At 48.2% G+C, this 24,176-nt stretch overlaps 1 protein-coding gene across 2 annotated transcripts in view; it reads left to right on the top strand.

Annotated features, from left to right (window-relative positions):
- LOC142771484 (bile acid-sensitive ion channel-like) overlaps positions 1-6,971 on the top strand; it is a 177,267-nt gene extending 170,296 nt beyond the window's left edge. For both annotated transcript variants that reach the window (XM_075872973.1, XM_075872972.1), the window contains one exon: positions 6,731-6,971. In XM_075872973.1, coding sequence (XP_075729088.1) covers positions 6,731-6,943 — 213 coding nt within the window. In that variant the 3' untranslated portion in view covers positions 6,944-6,971. The remainder of the gene's footprint in view (positions 1-6,730) is intronic.
- Positions 6,972-24,176: the final 17,205 nt, after the last annotated feature.

The raw sequence follows: 24,176 nt of genomic DNA, 5'->3' as shown, positions 1-24,176 counted from the left end.
TTCTGCACCCAGTGTTGGCGGTCGAGTTTCGCTGCCAGTGCGGCTTTGAGTTGCCGGTGGAAGCGCTCAACCATTCCGTTGCTGGCGGGGTGGTAGGCGGTTGTATGCTGCAGCTTCGTGCCGAGGAGCGTTGAAAGTGCGGAAAAGAGGTTGCTCTGGAATTGCCGTCCCCGGTCAGTTGTTATGCGGGCGGGGCAGCCAAAGCGGGACACCCATGTTTGAATGAAGGCCTGCGCGACGGTCTCAGCTGATATGTCCGCAATTGGTATAGCTTCGGGCCACCGGCTGTACCTGTCGATGCATGTGAGCAGGTACCTAAATCCTTGGCAGGGCGGTAGTGGTCCGACGAGGTCAAGGTGAACGTGGTCAAACCGCGACTCAGGAGTCCGAAATTCCTGTAGTGCAGCCCGATTGTGGCGAGTCACTTTCACTTGCTGACACGTTTCACATGTCCGAGCCCATCGTCGCACGTCCGCGTTGACTCCGGGCCAAACGAAGCGTTGCGTTATCAGCCGCTGGGTGGCACGGACACCTGGGTGGCTGATGGAGTGGAAAGTGTTGAATACCACTCGGCGAAAGTTCAGTGGGACAAAAGGTCATGGTGCTGCCTGGGAGGTATCGCAGGTTATCGTGCTCTGGACGTAGGGAAGTGCAACCTCCGAGAGCACGAGTGAAGATCCCCCTCCCTTCAGTCTTGTCAACTCGGGGTCGTCCCGCTGAGCTGCGGCCATAGCTTCGAAGTCCAGGACTTCTGTGCTGGAAGCATTGACGCGAGACAAGGCGTCAGCTGCTTCGTTTTCGACCCCGGGAACGTGGCGGATGTCTGTAGAAAACTCGGAGATGAATGAGAGCTGACGGATCTCTCGTTCTGAGTAGGAGGAACTGTTGTTTTTGAATACGTAGGTGAGGGGCTTGTGGTCTGTCAAAATGTAGAACTCACGGCCTTCGAGGAAGTAGCGGAAATGCTTAATGGAACAATATATTGCGAGCATCTCCCTTCCAAAAGTGCTGTACCGTGCTTCTGCAGGCTTCAGACGTTTCGAAAAGAAGCCCAGTGGATTCCACTGGGCGCCCTCCTGTTGCTGCAGCACTGCTCCGACCGATGTGGAGGAAGCGTCCACCATGAGGCGTGTAGGAGCTTCAGGCCGTGGATGAATGAGGAGGGTAGCCGCGGCTAGCTCGTCCTTAGCTTTCTGGAAAGCGTTCTGGTGTTCGTCAGACCAACAAAATTCTGGTGCCTTTTGGTCGTCTCGGCGCAGCAGGTCGGTCAATGGCTGGAGCACTCGAGCACAAGACGGAATGAAGCGCCGGTGGAAGTTTAAGAGCCCGAGGAACTCCCTCAGCTTGCGAAAAGATGTTGGAGCTGGAAACTTCTTGACGGATTCCACCCTCGATTCCATTGGCATAATGCCTTCAGCAGTGATGTGGTGGCCGAGGAAGTTGAGCGCCTCTACTCCAAACACGCACTTTTGAGGTTTCAACACCAGACCGTGCTCATCCAAACGCTGAAAGAGCTGGCGGAGGTGCTCTTCGTGCTCCGCAGGCGTTCTGCTGGCCACCAAAATGTCATCCAGGTAGACAAAGATGAAAGGAAGACCCCGGGTGACCTCATCCATGAACCTTTGAAAGGTCTGTGCGGCATTTTTCAAGCCGTAGGGCATGCGGACAAACTCAAACAGGCCGAACGGAGTTGTTATGGCTGTTTTTGGTATGTCCTGCGGTTCGACGGGGATTTGGTGGTATGCCGCTACAAGGTCGATCTTGCTGTATATTTTCGTACCTGCCAGCCGCGCGCTGAAATCGTGAATGTGTGGCAGAGGATACTGGTCCGGCGTTGTCGATGCGTTCAAGGCTCTGTAATCACCACACGGGCGCCAATCGTCGTCCTTAGGCACCATGTGTAGCGGCGATGAATGGTTGCTAGACGAAGGGCGAACAATTCCCAGCTGCAGCATATGCTCGAACTCCCTGCGTGCAGCTTGAAGCCTTTTGCTGGACAGCCGTCGTGGCCGGGCGGTGACTGGCGGCCCGGTGGTGACGATGTGGTGAGTCACGTTATGTTTCACCGGCTGCTCCGTGTTGCGGGGCTTGGCTGGCTGGAAGGCGCAGATGCCAGATGAGCAGATGTTTGACTCCAAACCACGTACTTTGAGGGATGTGTTGTTATCCTTGAGGCAACGGTCACGTACGCTCACATCCAGGTTGAAGTGGCTGAGAAAATCTGCTCCGAGTATGGCGAAATTAACATCCGCCACCACGAAGACCCAGCGAAACAGGCGCCTGAGTCCGACGTCTATTGTCAGCGAACGGAAGCCGTACGTAGCGATGGCAGTGTTGTTCACTGCCTGCAGCGACGATGTGTTCTTGCTACGTCGGCGATCCTCGGGGGTTGCCGGGACAATAGAGATTTCGGCTCCCGTGTCGACTAGCAGGCGCGACTGCTTACGCGGTCGACTACGAAAAACAGGCGGCTGGGTGGAGGGCCGATGTCGTAAGCCGCCGTTAACGACTGGCCGGAGCGTTTCCCGGAAACGAGCAAGGTTGAGTGCAGCGGCTAGCACCCGTGCCGAAACGACGGTGGTACCAGCAAACTCCGTCCTGTGTATCTCGTGCATGGCTTCTCTGGGAAGAGCTTGGGTGTCTTGAAGGGGATCGGTTGCGTCGTTGCTCGTCCTGTTGGGGAGCGCCAGATAGCACAAGTTTCTGCATGGTCTCGGTAAGGTGTTGCAGTTTCTCCTCAAGGCGCGACAGTCGATCTGGTTGCTCATGTGTTCTTGCAGCAGCTATGGGCGCAAAGGTTGGAGTTGAGTATTCCGTGATGCGATCGGCAAGTTGCGCGAGTCGATCAAGGGACGTCTCATTTGAACCCGCGAGAACCACGCGCACCGACTGGGGGAGCCGTTGCAGGAAAAGTTCACGAAGAAGTGGGAGCTGGCCGTCCTGACGCGCGTGCACACCGAGTAGTTGCCGCATACGGTGCAGCAGTTGGGAAGGTCGTTGGTCGCCCAGCTCTTCGCGACACAAGAGCTGCTGCAGTCTGCTTTCTTCAGGCGCCTCGAGGCGGTCCAGCACCGTCTTTTTGAGGGTGTCATATTCTTCTTGCGCGGGGGGTGAAACCAAAATGTCGTCGATAGCGTCGGCGATTTCGGGGGGCAGGGCTGCGACGACGTGAAGGTATTTTGTCGACTGCGAGGTGATGTGCCGGAGTTGAAAACGGGCCTCCACTTGGCTGAACCAAACTCTTGGATTTTTCGGCCAAAAATTTGGTAGCTTCAGTTCTGTGGCGATGACCGCAGGCGTGGAGGCAGCAGCGTTGTCGCCGGAGCTCATCGCGGCGTGTTCGTTGAAGCGTTCGGGTCACCAATTTTGTAGCGGCCGGGAATGTCGGCTGCCGGAGGCAGCGAGAAAGGAGACGTGAAGCAGGTTTGGAGTTGCAGGGCAAGACTGTTTATTTCCACTCCGTGCGAGTGACGAGAGCTCCCCTCGACGAGGGAGAGAAGGAGGCACCCCCACGTTCTTCTACAAGAAAGAGGAAACGGGGGCCACCAAGCGAGCAGACGTAGCATGCCGCCGGTCTAATCCCCGGAGCCGGCCCCGACAACACGTTGTTCCCCGAACACGGAGGAGGAGGAGCTGGCGCCGCGAGTAGGCGCGCTGTCGACGGCCGGCTGCAGACGGGATAGAAAAGAATGCGGTGGTGCTTAGCAGCTTCCGCTACATGAGCAATATTGCAAATTTTTCAAAGTTCATGTGCCAGCGCTTCCAAACTACTGTCTTCACGACTCGTGCTTTCCCCCACTTACCGTCAACAATGCAAGCAAGCTATGCAGCTGCGTTGTCTCTGGAAAAATTGAAAAGCTGTAAAAATTTCTGACTTTGGTCAAGAACACTGCATTGCTTCCCCGCAAAGCACATTAACATACACTAGTGGTGAATGCGTTTTAACAAGGAAATGCGGTTCTTTTCCTACCGACTGGAATCGTTTTACCATGCTGCGTATAATATTTCCCTTCTTCGAAGTTTCTTCGCAACCTAACTGCCACCATATTTAAGAAATTAAAATTTTCTTTAGAAAATTGGTTCCAAAAATGAATAGTGTAGTAAAGTGACCAACCATTACTTTTTATAGTGTAATCTTAGATGGTCTAGCGTACTGTCTGGTATATTTGGCGTGGAACGACCCTCATCTCCTCCAAAACCCGAACACTAAACCCGAAAAAACGTTCGAAATGCCTAAGTCCATTCAGGGATTCATGAAACACGAATTAAAAAGAGCGAAACCAACTCTGGACTACGCTTTTACTCTGGTGGAAATTACATGTATTGGTTAAAGGCACTTAATTTTTGTGATAAAGTCAATTTACACCACTTGCAAAAAAACCCAAAACAAAACTTACAAAGAATAAAATACCCGAAAGTATTTGCCTTTTCATAGTCGAACCTGGCTGTGTAGAATGCAAAATAAATGCAAGCGGCGTTGGAATGCTGTGCATTAGTAGACAATTCTGTGAATTTACGCAAGTGTATTCTGATGGCGAGGTGACGAGAAACTTTATTAAAGTGTTCATGAGCGCGTATTTGAGATTTCTGGTGCACAAGCAGATTTCCTGCTACGGGCAGAGCAAAAGAGCCGGTCGTGAGAACGATAACCAACAAACTCTCGTAGGACGTGCCAAGCAAGATTTAAACGTAAAAGTGATCTGCATTTACCGCATAACAGAACGATGTCCTCGTCTTCGGCGGCGGTGTCAACGCCGTAATCTCTTGCTTGCACCATCGGGCGGTCGCCAAGCAGAAGGCTCAATTTGTCAAACCACTTCCCCTTTGACGGCTCCCCGCCACTTTTGCATAGTAGCAGGCGTTCCTGCGAATGCCAAAAAAGTCATTAGAAATTAAAGCGCCTGAAAACTTTTCAAATCAAAGCGAACAGGGAGGTACTTACAGCCATGAAGCGTTTCTTCAATTTCTTCCAACAGGTCCTTATTTGCTCCCACGTCCACGTCAGGCCCTGTTCCTTCAAACATCTTTCCGGGTCCATGAATATGTCCTTATTTTTTTGCCGCTTGCTATTGAGCAAATCACTCAGTTTTTCTCGTTGACTAAGCTAGCAACGTCGTTATTTCATCATCTGTCCACATGGTGCAAGGAGCCCGCGAGGATGTCCTCGTGCCTAGCGCGCGCGTACCGGCCGACAGAGAAAGAGCACGAGTGTTGAAGATTGGGCGAGTTGGTTCGTCGTACTTGAACTGGTATAGCGCATTACGGGGAAGAAGAAACGGCCGAGCAGACCGACATAAGAGGACAGAGCGCTCTGTCCTCTTATGTCGGTCTGCTCGGCCGTTTCTTCTTCCCCGTAATGCGCTATACCAGTTTAAGAGAAAGAGCAACGTCGGAGTGATGGGGAAGCGGAGACCGCGACGGGCGGGAGAGGTCACGAGCCGTCAACTCAGCGCGACCGGTCTGAGCGCGGCGAGTTCGGTGAACCTACCTACCCCTGTCTCCGGGTCGACGGGACTCGCCGCGACGACTCTCCACCCCGACCCTTCCGCTTATACATGGGGAGGGTGAGTCCAGAAAACCTGTTTATTTAGACTCAACGCGCCCTCGTCGGGTCAATGTAAACGGACCTGAGGTCAAAGTTCACAGCGAAAGCTGTTATGAGATTACTTTGCGGGTTACGCGCAGTTGTTGTCTGCCGCCGCCGCCGGCGTCCGTAACCACATCACGCAAGATTAGAAAAAAAAAACCTTGCACCAACGACACAGTTAGGCTGGAACCCAGGTCCACCGGGTGCCAGCCCAATATTCCACCATTGATTTACGCCGGTGCTTGTAACTTGTAGTCAAACTTGCCTTAGACAGATATGATCTAGCACCAATGGCACAGTGGGGCTCAACCCAGGTCCGTCGGGTGCCAGCCCAGTATTATACCACCGAGCTACGCTGGTGCTTGTGACTTGTTGTCAAATTTGCCTCAGGCAGGCTTGATGTCGGGAAAGCAATCGCGTTAATACGACTTATAAAGCGTTTTAAAACAGCCAAAGAACAACCAGTTGTCACACAATGCGAATAGCGTAACGAGTGGGCCGTACAATGCTCCAAACCATCATAAAACCTCGTTCTTGTTCCCCTATTACTGTAAAGCATACGCACTTCAGCCATAATTTCTCATCATCGTCAGCCACTGCATGGACAATTGGCACAAAATTCCTTGCAAGTGTTTAGCGGATACCACACTTCTCAGAAGAATGACGAAAAATAGTATAACGAATGCTGGCCTACAACCCAAAAGTTAGTGATTAATGCCCTAGTGGGTACCAAGCAAATGTGCTTGCAGTGGTTACCCAATGGGTGTTTTGAAAAGGCTCTGAAAGGCCACTCTTCTAGCTTTTCTGTGACTGTGCTGCGCCTATCGCCTGGCGGTTTTGTGCCCCTTTATTAACCCGGAGAAAGGAGCAGCACAAACACTGTCTTCGTGTGCACTGTTCAATAGCTTGCCCATAGATTGAGGCGGAAATGTTGTAGGCCCGTGTACTCAGATTTGGGTGCACGTTAAAGAACCCCAGGTGGTCGAAATTTCCGGAGCCCTCCACTACAGCGTCTCTCGTAATCATATGGTGGTTTTGGGACGTTAAACCCCACAAATCAATCAATCAATCAATAGCTTGCCCATAAAACATGCGAACCTTTCCGGGTTTGCTTTAAACAGTAACCCGTTCCTTATGGTGCAGCAAATTGAGCTGTTTTCATACCTGGGCGGTTTCATCGGTATCTGGATCGGCGTGTCGTTCCTGAACGTGCTGGAGTACGGGACCCAGGCGACCACGTGGCTCTACCACAAGTACAAGGAGCGCAAGACCCGTCGACTTCAGGACGCCGACGAGCTCAAGGTGAAGCCGATCAGCGTGAGGCCAACCAACGGTTTCCCGGCCGACCACTGGTAGTGCTAAAGAATAAAAAGCCATCATTCCACTCAGGCCTACAAACTGTTTTTTCGCAACGTCACTTGAACCTGTAGGAACTGAAATTCTTACATCAGCTCAACGGCATCAGCAGATGTTCACTTTAGCTCGTATCACTCATTGCGTACACTTACAATCAGCTGCGGCGGTCCGCACGAAAGCCAGACCCTTGCAGTCTTTCATCGATACCATGCGAGCGTTGACCCCTCGCCAAATAGAGGCGGGAATTCAATGCGTGGGCACTGTCTTCTGAAATGAATAGGCCCAATGCCTTCTAAAAGAATATTTTCAGGCCTGCCACCGTGATGTCACTAGCTTTGCCCGAGCGAGCGCACGTAACCGCGTGTGAAATTGCGCAAGCTGGGGTGATCAGCGCCTCTCAAGCAGATATTAAACCAGGCGGCTGTCACTTGGAGGGTGTGCGCGGTAGCATCCCACCCCGTGTTAGACCTGCCCAGGGGTGCAACAGCTAAAATAAAGTTTGGAGCGGTTTTTCGGAGCAGAAAAATATTACTTTTGGAGCACTAAAATCTAAATGTGGAGCGGGTTACGGGAAAAAAATTTTCTTATGAAAGATCAAGTTTTGAGCAGTACGAAAAATAAGGCTAACATTTAAAGAAACATATATACAAAACATTCAACCCACCTAAATCATGCATAGTGAACATGAGCACTGCTATGTCAATAAAATAGCATTCTAAATTACTCCACTGAGCAAACAACGGCGCGAAGTCCACATTAACATTTGCCATGCCTGCGGAATCTTTCCACAGACTCTGCGAACTCAAATGTGGTTCTGCCAAGTTGGCACTCTTGAAATTAATGAGATTGATAAAACCAAGGTGTAGGGATGGCAAAAGAAAAATTGGCGCACAAGGTTTTCTTTTTTTTTTGGGGGGGGGGGGGAGGCAGAAGTGCCATTTGTTGCTCCAAATGATTGCCAGCCACTCTTTTAGACGCCAACAATCACAGCAGTACTCATAATTATGCGGTGCATACACGCATGAGTAATTTAACAAGTATGCTGCGTTCCATGACTAACACTAATTAACAGCCCCTTCCAAATCACAACACTTTGCCGCGGGACACCACCGTACTGCGGCCAAGGTGGCTTAAGCAGCGTTCTGCGCCGTTAAGAACAAGGTCAAAAAATTTTCGAACCGCTACAACCTCCGCTCCCCCCCCCCCCCTTACACAGTCTATTTTCCTTGACGAGGGTGTTTGGTTCAGGAACCAGCTTCTTGGCTTATACCCCTGTCACACGGGCACTTAAATGTCTTTTAAGTAAGCGGTCTTTTTCCGAAAAGGAGTTCGTGACAGCAGACACACGGCACAGAGCGAACTCCTTTTCAGAAGCGGTCTTTTTCGTAAGCGGAGTTCGTCGATCTCTTTTACGGCTCCGAATGAGTAGCCTCAAAACCAGTGGGCGCCAGCAATTTTCGAGTGGTGGGAAAAAAAGAGCAATCGCTTATTTTTCTGTCACCAAAACTATTTGTAAAAACAAATTTCATATCCTGCAGAAGGTGTAATGAACTTTTTTAATGGTTATTTCCTTTTCTACTCTCGTAAGCAGCTACAACGCGTCGGCAATATCACGTGGTGACGCTCGGTCTCGAGCCGCGCCATTTTGCACAAGCGAGGAAAGCGTGGCAGTCGTGTGTTTGCCCGTCATTCATGTGGTCCGAGTCCGAGCGTCTATGACCAACTCCGCAGATCAAGCAGCCGGCGCCCCACGGAAAAGGCAGCGTCTGCAATGGTCGGAAGCAGACACGTTATCCTCTCCTTGGCGGCTTTCGCAGCGTCTGCCTCGCTTTCCAGAGCGAGAAGGCAGGCCGTGAGGCTTGCGATCCTCGCTTTTTCTTCCATACGGTCGCCCATAACGTGTGGAGAGCAGTCGAGAGCAGCGAAAAACAAATACGGTAAATAAAAGCCCAGTGGTGCCAGACGGACTTGTGCACGTCGCTAGTTATGGGAATGCTTCCTTAACTTGTGCAACAAACTTTCACATTGGTGTTTCTTCATCTCTTATTCTTAAATTTATTTGAAGAAACGAGCAGTGCAACAAGTCTTTAATTTGTACATCGTGATACATCGTTTAATTTTCATTGCTTCACTTTTAACTGCTAGCGCCACGCTTTCGCTAGCGTCTTCGAACGAAAACACTAAAAGGAGATCGTTGCTGCCATGTGTCTGCGCCGCAAACACCTCTTTGTTAAAAGCCTTTCAACTTCGTAAAAGACCGCTTACTTAAAACACTTTTTGCGCGCCCGTGTGACACAGGTATATTACTTGCAAGGCGAACAACTTTGGGTGAGATGCCGAAACCAGGAAGTTCACCAACAGGCGCCGCGCAGTGCTGCTGACGCGGGAAGATGCAGAATGATACAGGCTGCCGTCAAACGCTGAAGCAGAGAGAAAACACCCTGCCCGTCTTTAAAGAGCATGAAATGACGCGTGGGAAGGGGGGGGGGGGGGTCATTCGAGTGGCAGCTGTGAAGTTGGATTCTAAGGGCGTGGTTGCGATGCTGGCAGGTGGCTCGTAGACCAGTCTACGTCATTAGCTCCCAACGGGAAGAGATGGTGCGATAAATGCATTTCGCCCTGGAGCGGTCATTATTCTCACACCAGTGTTTTGTAGATTGTCACTATGTCGGATCCAACAGAGTTAGCTGTCAGCCTTCGTATTATCAGGGGGTCTTGATGTTGACGAAGGCAGCATTTGCTGTTTTCATGAGTGACCTTTTAAAGACGGTAGTCTTTCTTGGGGTATTTCTACGCAATAATTTTCTGCCGTTGTCAGATAGGAAAGAAACCCGGAGTCACTTTGTCCCAGAGTCTCACGTAACGCATCAAACCATCATCATCCATACCTATGTCCTGATACTCCCCCCCCCCCTATGGTCGTGTGAGAGGTAAGATTTGTTTTGGGCAGATGGCCACACCCTGGCAAGGGGACCACCTCTCGGCGTCAGGCGCCAAACAGACGCGGCCCGCCTCCCGGCGTACAAAGCGGCACAAGACAGAGAGACCCAACAAAGGGACTACCCTTCAACGCGGTAACTTTGGTCACGACACACAAAACAAACGTATCCTGGCAAGGTGGGCCATCACAGCACAGGGGGCGCTGCAATCACGGCCTGCCTAAGGTCCCTAGATGAAACAAGTTTCCAAGGTAGCGACACTTTTTCCTTCCCTCTTCGCCCATGTTCCTGAAGCGCCCCCTAGAAGGTTTAAAACTTCAACACTGTCGAAATTTGGGCTTCTTGGTGCATTGTGACGACTGAAAATAGCTCTAAGAAACGAGGACAAAAGAAGAGGACACACAGCACAGGCGCTAAACGCCTGTGCTGTGTGTCCTCTTCTTTTGTCCTCGTTTCTTAGCGCTATTTTCAGTCGTTTAAAACTTTCATCCAAAAGCGAATGTTTGGGTTCTGTTGCTACGGTGAATAGATGTAAATGAAACAAAATGGAACGAAATAAGACGTAGAATAAACAGTTACCTTTATGAACATAAACGGCACAACACAAGAGCAAGCGGGATGTGCGTTACTCAACCGGCAACGTTGTGCAGTTCTATACTTTACACCACTAGCCATGGCGTCTCGCGTAGTACATTTTAGTTCCACGGCCGCGGTATTTCGTCCAGTTCTAACTAGTCCACTTCTCCGATTGCGTTTTGTTCGTGCAGTGACACAGTGAACGTGCTTCTTGCTGGATCCTGTAAGTGGCCACAGGGCGTGACGTTGTGACGATTGATTACAACCAGCTTGTGCACACGCAAGAAAAAAAAACTACGACCAGACTGGTACGAACACTCGTACAGCAGCACTGCGATGATGTTTTTTTTTTAAATGTGCCCATTTGGACAATCGTGATGCCAAGTGATTCTGATGCGGTGCTGGGAACTTCCTGAAAAGTGAGAGTTCTACTGGTGAGGTGTCTCGAAGCAGCGCGTTTCGGCTCAAGCGGGAACTGGTCAAGAGTGAAATGTTTCTGAAGGTGCGTTGATTACAACCTACAGCTGTTCTGTATACGTGCATACCCACATGTATTTGTACCAACTGGCATGCACTAGAAACGCATTAGACGCGCGCCTGGCGTTTCAATAAAAACCGACAAGTGAACTCGCTTCGCAGATCCGCGTCGACGTACGTTGACGGAGTTGCACGAAAGCATTCGCGTGAAATGGCTCATAGTTGCACTTCATGGTGCGCTTCATCTCGGAAAGCACGAGGTAAGTTGAAGAGAGCGAAACCATTTTCTGTTGTTTACGGCAAGGCAGCATTGCTGAAAAACGCAGATGTTGCATTGAACGAGCATGGCGAAACAATCTTGGTCGACTTAGCGCACACCGAAACGCTCCTCCTCTTCAGTTTATGTTCTGGCTACGATTTTGTCTTTGGTCACGGCGAGAATCCGGCTAGAGCCATATGCGCATGCGTACTCGTTTTGAACCTTTTGCATAATAGTAAATAACACCACCAGCCATTTGCAAGATCACGTGCAAGTAATGCACCAATTACAGACGCGGATGGCAGAGAAAAAGAGGAGTAATCGAGAGAGTTAGGAGGACAGCTCGAGAACAATGAGTGACGCTACCTTGTTTCATCTAGGGACCTTAGGCTTGCCTCCTTACCGCTAGGGCCCAGCGAGACACAATCTTTCCCTTGAGGACTACGAAACTACTGTTTGGTGCACAAGCCAATGCTGCTCACAACGTACCCTGGTAAACCAACACGGCCAAAGGGTGGCTTAGTCCTTCACGGAAAAGGGAGCCATCCTCTGCCTCACCGAGTAGAGTCGCCGGGCACAGAGAAGCAGCCAACACGGACCTTGCGGGTAAAGCCCGACAAGGTGACAGGATTACCATAGCGCATGCAAGACTCAGCCGAACAACCACACAAGCTACACTCAGAGGCGACCGGCTCACTGGGCTGAGTCAGGGAGTATTCGTCTGTCTGTCCATTTCTCTGTCTGCCGAAACGATACCACAGAACACCTACCAGACGATACCCGAAACAGTGAAAGTCCAACCCCATCCGCAGCGCCCACCAATATTGCTCAAGTTTCAGCATTCATACTTGCACGATTGTCAATTAAAAAGCAATTATTGCACATACCTGAGGCACAATAACAACACGCCAATATTTTGTGGTGTGTATCCTTATACTAGAAATTGCATGCATAAATAATTCTAAGGACCGTAGCGTTTGTCACGCTGCGCTGACTATGAAAAGGCAAGTGTTTCCAACGCTTCGCTAAGACGACACGGCTGGTACTAACCCGTCGCTTTGTGTTCTACACCTTGTCTTTTCCGAGACCGGCGCGCACACCGCGCGCTTGCTCTCAAAATAATTTTAAGATAGCGCTCACGTCTTACGTGCCCCGATGCGCTCATTCGCCTCCACTTTCCAGCCACCGAAGCACTCTAACGCAGCGCCTCCAGAATACCATTCACCAATTTTCTCGCGCAAAACGCCACATAAGCGTTTCGTTCGCTCTCTCCAGACACAAGACTGTCGTCTTTCGACGATATTTGCAGTGAGACATGCAGATACGGCGCCAATTCATTATTTGGGCATACCTGTGCTCGGAAAACGAAACGTCACTCAGCAGGATATACACGCTGTACTCTGATAGCAGCGCATATAGAGCGTCGGCGGTCTGTAATCTGCCAAGAAGCGAAGTCCTCGGCAGTTATAGATGTGCAATCTAAGATATTGCCACGTTCTTTTCCTCAAGTTTTCTTATCGCCCTGTAACACAGTTCAGCGAAAACCACGCCTACGGTGTTAGAGAAGCTTCGAGGCTGTAGTAGATTGTTTTTTGAAAGCCCACTTCATGAACCTTTCAGATTATGCTGGAACCTACGTCGCCGCTAGCGATAACGCTAGAATGTTGGAAGGCAATTAGGTTATAAATGCCGACACACTTCGCCGCTTGTCAGTTGATCGGCGGCCGATGCTCTGCTCACTGCTATCAGTGCCATTGTCTTGCTGTAATCTGGCTTTTCTTTTACGTGGCCACAAGTTCGGCCAATTAAATATTTTTTTTTATTTAGAAGAGGCGTTTCTATATACCTTTGTCAGCGCCACGACTCTGTGACATCTGGTGGAGGTGCCTCCCGGCCCATGTACCGAACGCCACCCTCCAACCGGGAGCCATGCCCACACCCTCAAGGGGACATCAACGCCGACGCGAAGCAGCGAGCCGACCCGAAACTGATAGGCCCGGGCTATTTAAATACCTCGAGTGCCGCACTAGCGTTGTCGCAAGAGCATTCAGGCAAGGTCTGGCGCCATTTTTCTTGAAAAACAATGTCCTCATAAAGAAGAACTTTTCACCGGCCAGAGCCAGCTACCTTATAGCGTACCTTCGGCAATGCGACCAGAAATTTTGCAGGCCCTTCACGACAACCCAGAGGCTGGCCACCTTGGTTTTTCCCGCACGCTCGCGAGAATACAAGAAAAATACCACTGGCCACGCCTTGCCGCCGACGGCGCTCATTACGTGAATACATGCCAGCACTGCTAGCAACGCAAGACACCGCTGACAAGACCAGCAGGACTTCTGCAGCCCATCGAACCACCTCGCTGACCGTTCTAGCAAATAGGCATTCGGCCGCTCTCGGCGTCAGCTGTCAGAAACAAATAGATCGTCGTAGCTACCGACTGCTTCACCCGCTACGCCAAGACAAAAGCCCTGCCCAAAGGTAGTGCATCAAAGGTAGCCAAATTCTTTGTCAAAAACATCGTCTTGCGTCACGGCACCCCTAAGGTCCTCATCATCTACAGAGGTACGGCATTTACTGCCGAGCTAACCCACACGGTTTTCGCGTAGAGTCAGACAAGCCACCACCGCATACGACAGCTTACCACTCACAGACGAATGGCCTCACCGAACGCCGAAACAAGACCATCGCCAACATGCTGGTCATGTACGTCTACGTCGAACACAAGACATGGGATGCCATCCTTCCATACGTGACCTTCGCATACAACACTGCTGTTCAAGAAACAATGCTTATGACGCCGCACAAACTGGTCTATGGAATGACCCGGCAACGAAACTTGATGCCATGTTACCCAATGTCACTGACAAAGAAAACCTCGATGTGAACGAGTACCTTCAGCACGCCGAAGAGGCCCGACAACTCACCCGACTCCGCATCAAGAACCAACAGATGACGGATAGCTGCCGTTAAAATCTTCGGCAAGAAAGCTGTCTTCCGACCAGGCCACACTAATATCTGAGATGCAGAGGCTTAAAACCCAGCTAACAAGTACAAACAACGCTATCACTAATCTAAGCACCCACCTCACAGAGTTAGACAAGCATGGCCAAAATCTTCTAGCTCTCCGAACAGAAGTTGACGCCCTTAACTCTAAGGCTGGTCAACTAACCCATTGTATGTGTGACATTGAAGAGCGCCTTGACGACCTCGAGAACCGTTCCCAACGTAACAACTTAATATTTTACAGGTTTTCCGAAACCAACCCGAAGGAAACATACGCTCAATCGGAACAAATAATCATTAACCACTGTCTCGAAAGCTTTGGTCTTACAGTCGAGACTAAAGATATAGAGCATGCACATCGTCTACGACGTTACAGCACTAACCGGAAACGACCCATTATCGTTAAGCTTTCATCCTTCAAAACTAAAGAATCTATCCTTTCGAACGGCCCAAAACTAAAATGCACCAATTTCAGCATTGGCGAAGATTTCACGCATCCAGTTCGAACTGCACGAAAACAGCTTGTTACCTTTGCTAGGAGCAGATACGTACCATTTTCATTACGCTTCAAAACCCTGCACATTGTAGCACAGCGATATATCTTTGACAGTGCCGCAGGAATTGTCAGAGCTGTATCGTAGGGATCATGTCGCTGTCAGCAAGCACGCCATCAGCCCTGTACAAACACAAGAGCAAACCTGTCATTTTCTGTACTTTATACTAACATACGTAGTCTTCTTCCCAAGCGTCTGTCCCTGTCTAATCAAATACAGTCATCCAGCGGTAGTGTACTGATACTAACAGAAACATGGCCCAGTGACGACATTTCAGATACAGAGGTACTGGCCGACTTGCCAAACTTTAACGTCTTTCATCACGACCGCGAATATGCACGTGGCGGAGGCGTACTCATCGCCACTAAAAAAGAACTATCATGTTCTTTAATTAACACATCTTCGCAACTACAATCATTATGGGTAATATGCCGTGCCCCTCCCGAAGCAATAATACTTGGCGTATGCTGTAGGCCCCCTCGAACTGATCCAGACTACGCCCGCAAACTTAACGAAATATTATCTCAGCTTACTAATGAACACCCTAACGCATGTATTCTGCTTTAGAGGGATTTCAACTTTCCCTCCATTAATTGGCTAAATCAGGCTTCTCCAACCTCGGGAAATACTGAAGCAAGAAAGTTTGTCGATGTTTGCCTCAACTTTGACCTCATCCAACAGGTAACCGAACCAACGCGCGTCACTACTGAATCCTCAAACATTATGACCTGGTACCAGCAAATAGCCCCGAAAGCTTGAAATATATTGTATACTTACGTGAAATCAGCGATCACAAAGTTATTCATACCATATTTAACTTCACCCCAAAAATACGCCTCATTTTCCACAAAACAATTCACTTGTATGATAAGGGTAATTATGAAATTTTTAATCATGACTTACGAGATTTTCTACCATACTTCGAATTCAATCTCGGTTCCTGTTCTCTCAATGACAGCTAGCTAATGCTTAAAGACAAGATAACTGACTCGACTAATAAATTAATCCCCACAGTGAGCTTTGCCAATACAAATAAGCAATGGTTTTCCAAAAGCTTGAAAACACTCGAAAAATTAAAAAATCGCCTCTTCTGAGCTGCGAAGTATAATGATAATGTGTGCGCATGAGGCAAGTACTATTCTGCGCAAGACGCTTATTATGCTGAAGTTATAAAAGCGAAACAGACATTCTATCACAATGATGTATCTAAAATTCTGAAATCTAACCATAGAAAATTCTGGGAAATCATAAACCTACAACTAACACGAGATATCACGCTTACAAACGATAAAAATGAAGACGTAAGCGACACTGTTTGTGCCAATACCTTTAACATCGCGTTCTCATCCGTGTTCACTAAAGAAGCCAACGTACTGTTTCCTACACCACCTACTACGACATTACCAGTGATGGCCCCTGTTATGTTTTCCGTTGGTGGCATTTCATCACTTATTGACAAAACAAAACTTTCATCATTGGCTGGCGTAGACCATATTAACTCTAAATTGTTAAAAAATACTAATGAAATTATTGCAGTGTAGTTTTCGATGATATTCTCATTGTCACTCGAAACAGGAATTTTACCAGATGACGAAAAGGAGGAAAAGGTCATTTCCGTCCACAAATCAGGTAAGAGACAGCCCCCCCTAAATCATCGACCCATTTCCCTAACAAGCGTACCTTGCAAAATCATGGAACATGTCATATACTCTCACATAATGCACGTCCTTGACAACAACAATTTCTTTTATTCTTTTCAGCGCGCATTTCGTAAATAATTATCTTGTGAAACGCAACTTGCTTTATTTATTCATGATCTATATTCTACTCTCGACCGTCACTTTCAGACCAATGCAATCTTTCTCAACTTCGCAAAAGCCTTTGATCAGGTACCACACAAACACCTACTGGTAAAACTTGCCAAGCTGAACCTACACCCCAACATTCTTGCATGGATCACACAATTTCTTACTAACCACTGCCAGTTTGTCTTCATTAAAAATACCCATTCTAGCTTCCTCCCAGTAACATCCGGCGTCCCCCAAGGATCTGTACTCGCACCCCTCTTGTTCCTAATATTTATTAACGATCTTCCCGTTCATGTATCCTCCCATATCCGTTTATTTGCAGACGACTGTGTCATCTATGGCACATTTACTAACATTTCTGATCAAACTGCACTCCAACATAATTTTAATCTCGTGAAACAGTGGTGTGATCTTTGGTCAATGAAGCTTAATCCCATTAAATGCAAACTCATCTCATCTCAACGCCAGCATAATCTTTTATCATTCTCATACCTAATCTCTAACTCCACTATTGGACAAGTTCAGACATATAAATACCAAGGCGTCACCTTATCATCTGACATTTCCTGGAACGCACACATCAACATCATATCATCCGCGAACAGATCCCTCGGTTTCCTAAAGCGTCATTTGCATCACGCACCAGAAGACATAAAACTTCTGGCCTACAAATCACTCATCAGACCTAAACTAGAATATGCAGCGCCCATCTGGAGCCCGCACCAGATATACCTAATAAATGAAATAGAATCTGCACGAAATCATGCCACTAGGTTCATTCATTCTCCATATTCATACGACACAAGCATATCATCCCTAAAACGTGACATTGATGTTGCTAATCTTTCTGTGCGTCGCCGCATCGCCAGCCTCTGTTTGATTCACAAACTTTTTCACAGTTCCCTCAATCAAGCACCTTACATCATCCCACCTACGCACATATCTCACCGCACGGCCCATTCTTATTCAATCGCACGCGCACGCACTACTACTTTTGCTGTTTCATTTTTTCTTTGCACAGCAGTGGACTGGAATGGCCTTCCCCGTGACATTGCAGCCATCACATGTTCATCAACGTTTGCGCAAAACATAAATGCATATTGTTTGTCAGAAGATCACTCTCTGTAACCTGCATTTGTTAACCCGCCTTTTATGTAATACCCCCTCAACGGGGTCTTTAAGGCAATAAAGTGAAATGAAGCGAGGACGTTTCGTGGAATACCATCCCGGTGATTGTGTTTGGGTATGGACGTCGATACGACGCTGACGTGGACTCAGTGAAAAACTTCTGTGACGGTACTTTGGATCATACAGGATAATTGCGCACATCAGCTAACTCGATTACGAGGTTGTCCCTGATGGTATCAGAAACTCTCAATGACCCCAATCGCGACCTGAAGTCGTCCATGTCGCGCGCCTCGAGCCGTTTCGTGCGCGTTAACGACTGTATTTTGTTGTAGTTGTTGTTACTGCTGTATCGTAATTTATTACTTGTACTTTCTTGGATTATTTTGCACTTTCACCTGGTGTTAAAGTATCGGGACGATGCCTTTTTCAGAAGGGCGCAGTGTCACGTTACTTTCCTCAAGTTTATCGCCCCGTAACACAGTTCAGCGCAAACCGCGCCTAAGGTGTTAGAGAAGCTTTGAGGCTGTAGTAGATCGTTTTGTTAAGACCCACTTCGTGAACCTTTCCGGTTATTCTGGAACCTACGCCGCCGCTAGCAATAACGCTAGAATGTTCGACGGCAAGTGTATAAATGCCGACACGCTTCGCCGCTTGTCAGTCGATCGACGGCCGACGCTCTGCTCGCCGCTGTCAGTGCCAGTGTCTTGCTGTAATCTGACTTTTACGTGGCCACAAGTTCGGCCAATTAAATAAACACTTTTGATTTGGACAAGTCGCCTCTACCTTTATCAGCGTCACAACTTCGTGACAATATTCCAGCATTATTGCTAGCAGCCGTAGTATATAGGTGCTCTGTGCCGTAGCACGCGTAATGCATAGTGTTCATGTGATGTCACTTCTGCCGTTGTCGCCCTCTCCCGCCCTGCCTGGGTACCTTCCCTGGGTACCTACAGTAGTTCGCGTGCTGCAGCGCGGTTTGTTGGGGCTCATCATTTGTTGCTGTGTACGATGTTGAAAGGGAAGCATCGTGTTTTTTTTTTTTTTTTGTAGCTCATCGGATCAGGAAGGCCTCGCTTGTTCACTCAATACAAGACCAGAAAATCAAGATGTGCGACACGTATACCAACCACCGCGTACACTGGCTGCCCGCCACGACCTACGAGGGCCTATTATCTCGCTTTCACTAAAACACTACAAATTGCGTGGCCCAAGAACAAGTGAAAGCCCAAAGTCTCTCGAGCCGCAATTTTAAGAGTGGATGAGCGAAGCGCAGCAGCTCCCATCGAAAACAAGTCGTGCAGAGCTAGGTGAGTTTACAAGAGATATATTATTATAATTAATATATTGCTGCGACCCACGCCACCAAAGCTTTGTGTAGAACAACAATATTGAATAGGCTTCAAGGTTACAAGGTACTTAATGTATGTGCAAAGTTGGTTTACGTTCTAATGAATAGTGCATGAATAATTACTACTTGAAGTCGACAATTTACGGCTCCACATGTTCAGGCATTACCGATGAAGTGACAAAACTGTCCAAGCTGAAACTCTGAAATTTTTATTATTCAAGCAGCAAGCCTTTGTCTGAATTTTTATAAAGAGAAAATTGTCCTAAGGTAATTAGAAAAATTGTAGGACGGCAGTGAATTTACCTCATTTTTCTGATTGCCAGGTTGCTAGAAACTTGAGTTGAAATGCATGGCGCAAGGTTGCCAATGAGAAGAACGAGAAGATACAAAAGAAGCGCCATTTTTGTGGCGCTCTTTCTGTCTCTTCTCGTTCTTCTGATTGGCAACCTTGCGCCACGCATTTCAACTTAATATTACCAACTGGCGCTACATAAAGTACTGTTAAGCTTCCTAGAAACTTACTTTTACTTTTCCTTTATAGGCCGATTCACAACAAGTATTGCACATTAGCAGGACCATGTCATGTCTTATAATTACTAGTGCTTACTAATTTTGCAAAGCCGTGCTTGTAACAACAGATTTTCAAAAAATAGTAAATCTTGCAAATACTTTTTTTTTGGTGGTGGCACCATCTGTGAAAAAAAAACATGAGCCTGTCTCGCGTCAGCTGCGAGGTTTGTCAAAAGTGACGCCGCTAAACATGACTGCTGCCGAAACACGTACGAGTTATTTCTCCAGACGTCAGAGTTTAGCCCAGTGGCGAAATCTAGCCACTACGTTGTCAGTGCACTAAAATGCAGAATGTAACCCACGCGGAGCTGCAAAAAAAAAAAAACAAAAGAAAAGAAACAGAGAGAGAGAGAGAGTGACAGAAAGAAAGAAGGGAAGAAAGCGTGCCACATTTCTGACGAGGAGGTTAAGTAGCCAATGAGCCGAGGATTCCAGGACCAGCGTAGTTGCTCGCTTTTGTAGTCAGGGGACCGTAGAAGCGTTTCAAGAACACAAGAAACTTTACCTAGCCTTGAGACTCGTAGGACATTACCTGGTAGTCAGCTTTCCCTTCGCGGGGAGGTGACAAATGTTTGGAAGTCCGTGTTCGACTATTTCACGCGAGACCGGTTGAACGATGGTATAACAACGAAACCTTTTTCGAGGGACTAGTCTGCTCATAAGCGAAGGGGTGGTGACTTCTGGACGCACGCCATGTTTTTTTGCGGGGTCAGAAGGCCGAACAGCTCTGATAGGGTGGCTGAAATGGTGAGGTGTGAAGAGCGGGGCGCTTTTCGCTTGTCGGAGAGGGTCACTCGGCACGCCGATGCCGCAAGGGGCGCTGATGGCAGCGGCGCGGGTAGGGAGCGGCGCACTTCCCTGTGTTTGCTGCAGGTGCGCTGAGATTTTCTTCGCAAGCAGTCGCTACATTGCAAGTATGCGATCAGTCAGTGTTTGCACTAGGTCCCTATGAAATGCCCGAGGATTTCAACGGTAAAAAAGAAGACCCAGCGTTGGTGCTTTCTGCCTGGGTGCCGATAGTGTCGATAGATCATGCATCTTACACTGCTGAGCGAAGTGACTCCCGCCTTGTATATTATGTCGCAGGCTACGTTGCGAGAAAGCGTATACTTAGCAATAATTGTGATGAGTGCAAGAACGCCTGTCTTGTCTCGAAAGAAAATGTGCCAGGAAATCTCCCAGCCCAGGCAGGCAAGCTGTGGGATCTGGGCGGACTTTTGTATCCGTCGAATTCCCTTTATACCTTCATCCTGAACCTTGAGGACAAAATCACTCGTTTCTTGAGCTCAGCACGTCTTCACGCCAAGTCGGCCATAAAGAAAAATAGATTATACCCTATTAAGGAACGAACCTCTATCTCTCGTACCAAGCAGTCTGTACCATGATGATGTAAATACTGAGGTTGCCAATGTAATTGAAACTATAAAGACTGCAATCAATAAAGCTAGTGATACCATATTTTCTCGCTCTTATAACGTCCCGATCTGCGCTTGGATGACCCAAGACATTCTTGCTATATTGAAGAAAAAACAGTTCTGGTACACTAAATGGAAACAGCATAAGCATGATCATTATTACTTAGAGCAGTATAAAAGGTTACAGAATGAATCTGTGGCAATAATCCGCGTACGCAAGAAGAGCTACTACTCCAGCTTGATTCAATGCGCGAATGGGGATACAAAAAACAATATGGAAAATTATACAAGTAGTTGTAGGAAATTCTAGTGCGAGTCGTATTCTCCCTTTAACAATAGACGAACAAACTGCTGAAAGCTTCAATTCATACTTCACTAGTATTGGCCCGTCCTTGGTATCTAATCATCCTGACTCTCATTACATGTGTTTAGCCAGCTCCATATCCAATACCCCAATACCTTCTTTACTCATGACATAGAATTAGGAGAGCTGTTATCTACCGTGAAAAATTGTGTAACAACAAAACCCTAGGGCTGGATGGAATCACAGTCCATCTGATCAAGGATAACATAGACATATTAGGCCCCATCTTGTTTTCATTTTCAATCATTCCCTAGCAACTTCGTCCTACCCTGATCCTCTAAAAGTAGCCAAAGTATTACCCGTATTTAAAGACGGTGATCGCTCTGACCCTTCGTGTTACCGGCCGATATCAGTTCTCAGAATAATAAATAACATCTTTGAAAAGCTACTTTCTTTTCGAGTCAACAAATTTCTGGAAAAATATCAAATTTTATGTCTACAACAGCATGGTTTCCGTCTGGGATATTCTACTTCCACTGCAGTTCAAACATTGACACAAAATGTCAACACAGCTTTAAATAGCCATGAACTAGTTTTTATTGTATTTCTTGACCTACAGAAGGCATTCAACACTATCGACCACAGCATCCTTAAAAAAAATTAAATAATTATGGCTTTAGAAACGAAAGTCTTGAATTCTTTTCCAGCTACTTCACTAATCGTAGTCAAATTGTCTCTCTAGGTGGCATCACTTCAATGAACTGAAGATAGAGGGTGGCATCGAGGTTTTCTTCGTCAGGGACGTTGGGCAGCAATGCGTCGAGCGTCGTTGCCGATTCCTTCCGTAGACAAACTTGTACGGTTGCATCTGCGTCATCTCCTGCACGGCCGTGTTGTATGCAAAGGTCACGTACGGAAGGATGGCGTTCCACGTCTTGTGTTCAACGTCGACGTACATGGCCAGCATGTTGGCGATTGTCTTGTTTAGCCGCTCAGTGAGATCATTTATCTTTGGGTAGTAGGCGGTGGTGCAGCGGTGACTTGTCTGGCCATGTCTCAAGATCGCTTGAGTCAATTCAGCAGTAAAGGCTGTACCTCTATCGGCGATGACAACTTCTGGGGCACCATGACGAAGGACGATGTTCTCAACGAAGAACTTGGCTACCTCTTCGGCGCTACCTTTGGGTAGGGCTTCTGTTTCGGCGTATCGGGTGAAATAGTCAGTAGCTACAACGATCCATTTGTTTCTCGAATTCCACGTCTGAAACGGCCCCGGTAGGTCCATCTCGATTTGTTAAAATGGTCGGCGAGGTGGTTTAATCGCCTGAAGAAAGCCTTCTGGCTTTGTCGGCGGTGTCTTTCGTCGCTGACAGTCTCGGCATGTGCTCACATAATGAGCGACACCGGCGGTAAGGCGCAGCCAGTAGCACCTTTCTTGTATCCTCGCGAGCGTGCGGGAAATACCAAGGTGTCCTGCTGTTGGATCATCGTGCAGGGCCTGGGAGAGTTCTGGTCGCAGAGCTGAAGGCACCACAATAAAGTATTTGGCTCGAAGCGGCGAGAAGTTCTTCTCTTGAAGAAGGCCGTTTCACAGCGAAAACGAAGTAAGTGCCCTTTTGAATACCTTCGGAACAACAGAGGTCCTGTCCTCGAGGTATTCGATTAGGTTCCTAAGTTCCGGGTCAGCCCGCTGGCGTTCAGCGAAGTCGTCGGTAGTTGTCATTCCCAAGGAGTCGTCATTCAGGTCTTTGGGCCGTGGTGAGTCGACGGGGGCTCGCGACAGGCAGTCGGCGTCGGAGTGTTTTCTGCGGGACTTGTAGATGATGGTAATGTCGTATTCTTGAAGTCTTGGGCTCCATCGGGCAAGGCGACCTGAAGGGTCTTTCAAGCAAGCTAACCAACACAAGGCGTGGTGGTCGCTCACAACTTTGAAAGCCTTGCCGTAGAGGTAAGGACGAAACTTTGCTGTCGCCCAGATGACGACAAAGTACTCCTCTTATGTTGTGGAAGAATTGTTTTTTGCCTTGGATAGAGACCGGCTAGCGTAACTAATAACCCTTTCCAGTCCATCAGTTCTCTGCACAAGGATGGCGCCAAGTCCTACGCTGCTTGCGTCAGTGTGCACTTCTATTTCGGCGTTTTCATCAAAAATGCGCGAGTAACGGAGCCACCTGAAAGCGTCATTTTAGTTCCTGAAATGTTTCCTCCTGTGGGGTTTCCCAATTGAACTCGACGTCCGTCCTTGTAAGGTTAATGAGTGGCTTCCCCATGGGCAAAGTTTCTGACGAAGCGTCTGTAATAGGCGCACAGGCCGATAAATCGACGCACGGCCTTCTTGTCGGCGGGCGGTGGAAATGCGGCGATGGCGGGTGTTTTCTGCGGATGAGGTTTTACTCCAGACTTGCTTATAACGTGGCCCAAGTACAAGAGTTCCTCGTACACGAAGCGGCACTTTTCTGGCTTCAGGGTGAGTCCGGAAGTCTTGATGGCTTGAAGTGCAGCTTCAAAGTGCTAAAGATGCTCGTCGAAGCTTCAGAAAACACGACGACGTCGTCCAAGTAAACGAGACAAGTTTGCCACTTCAATCCTGCCAGCTCTGTGTTAATAAAGCGTTGAAAAGTCGCAGGTGCCAAGCAAAGACCGAAGGACATGACCTTGAACTGGAAAAGGTCATCTGGTTTAATAAACGCAGCTTTTTCTCGGTCTCTTTCGTCTACTTCAATCTGCAAATAGCCTGTTTTGAGGTCCATCGATGAAAAGTATTTGGCGTTGCGGAGTCAATTACGGGCGTTGCCATTCGGGGGACAGCATATACGCCCTTCTTCGTTATCTTGCTGAGTCGGCAATAGTAA

The sequence above is a fragment of the Rhipicephalus microplus genome, chromosome 9 (genome assembly GCF_043290135.1).
Source record: "Rhipicephalus microplus isolate Deutch F79 chromosome 9, USDA_Rmic, whole genome shotgun sequence".
Taxonomy (NCBI): Eukaryota; Metazoa; Arthropoda; class Arachnida; order Ixodida; family Ixodidae; genus Rhipicephalus; species Rhipicephalus microplus.
This window is presented reverse-complemented; position numbering and strand designations above follow the sequence as displayed.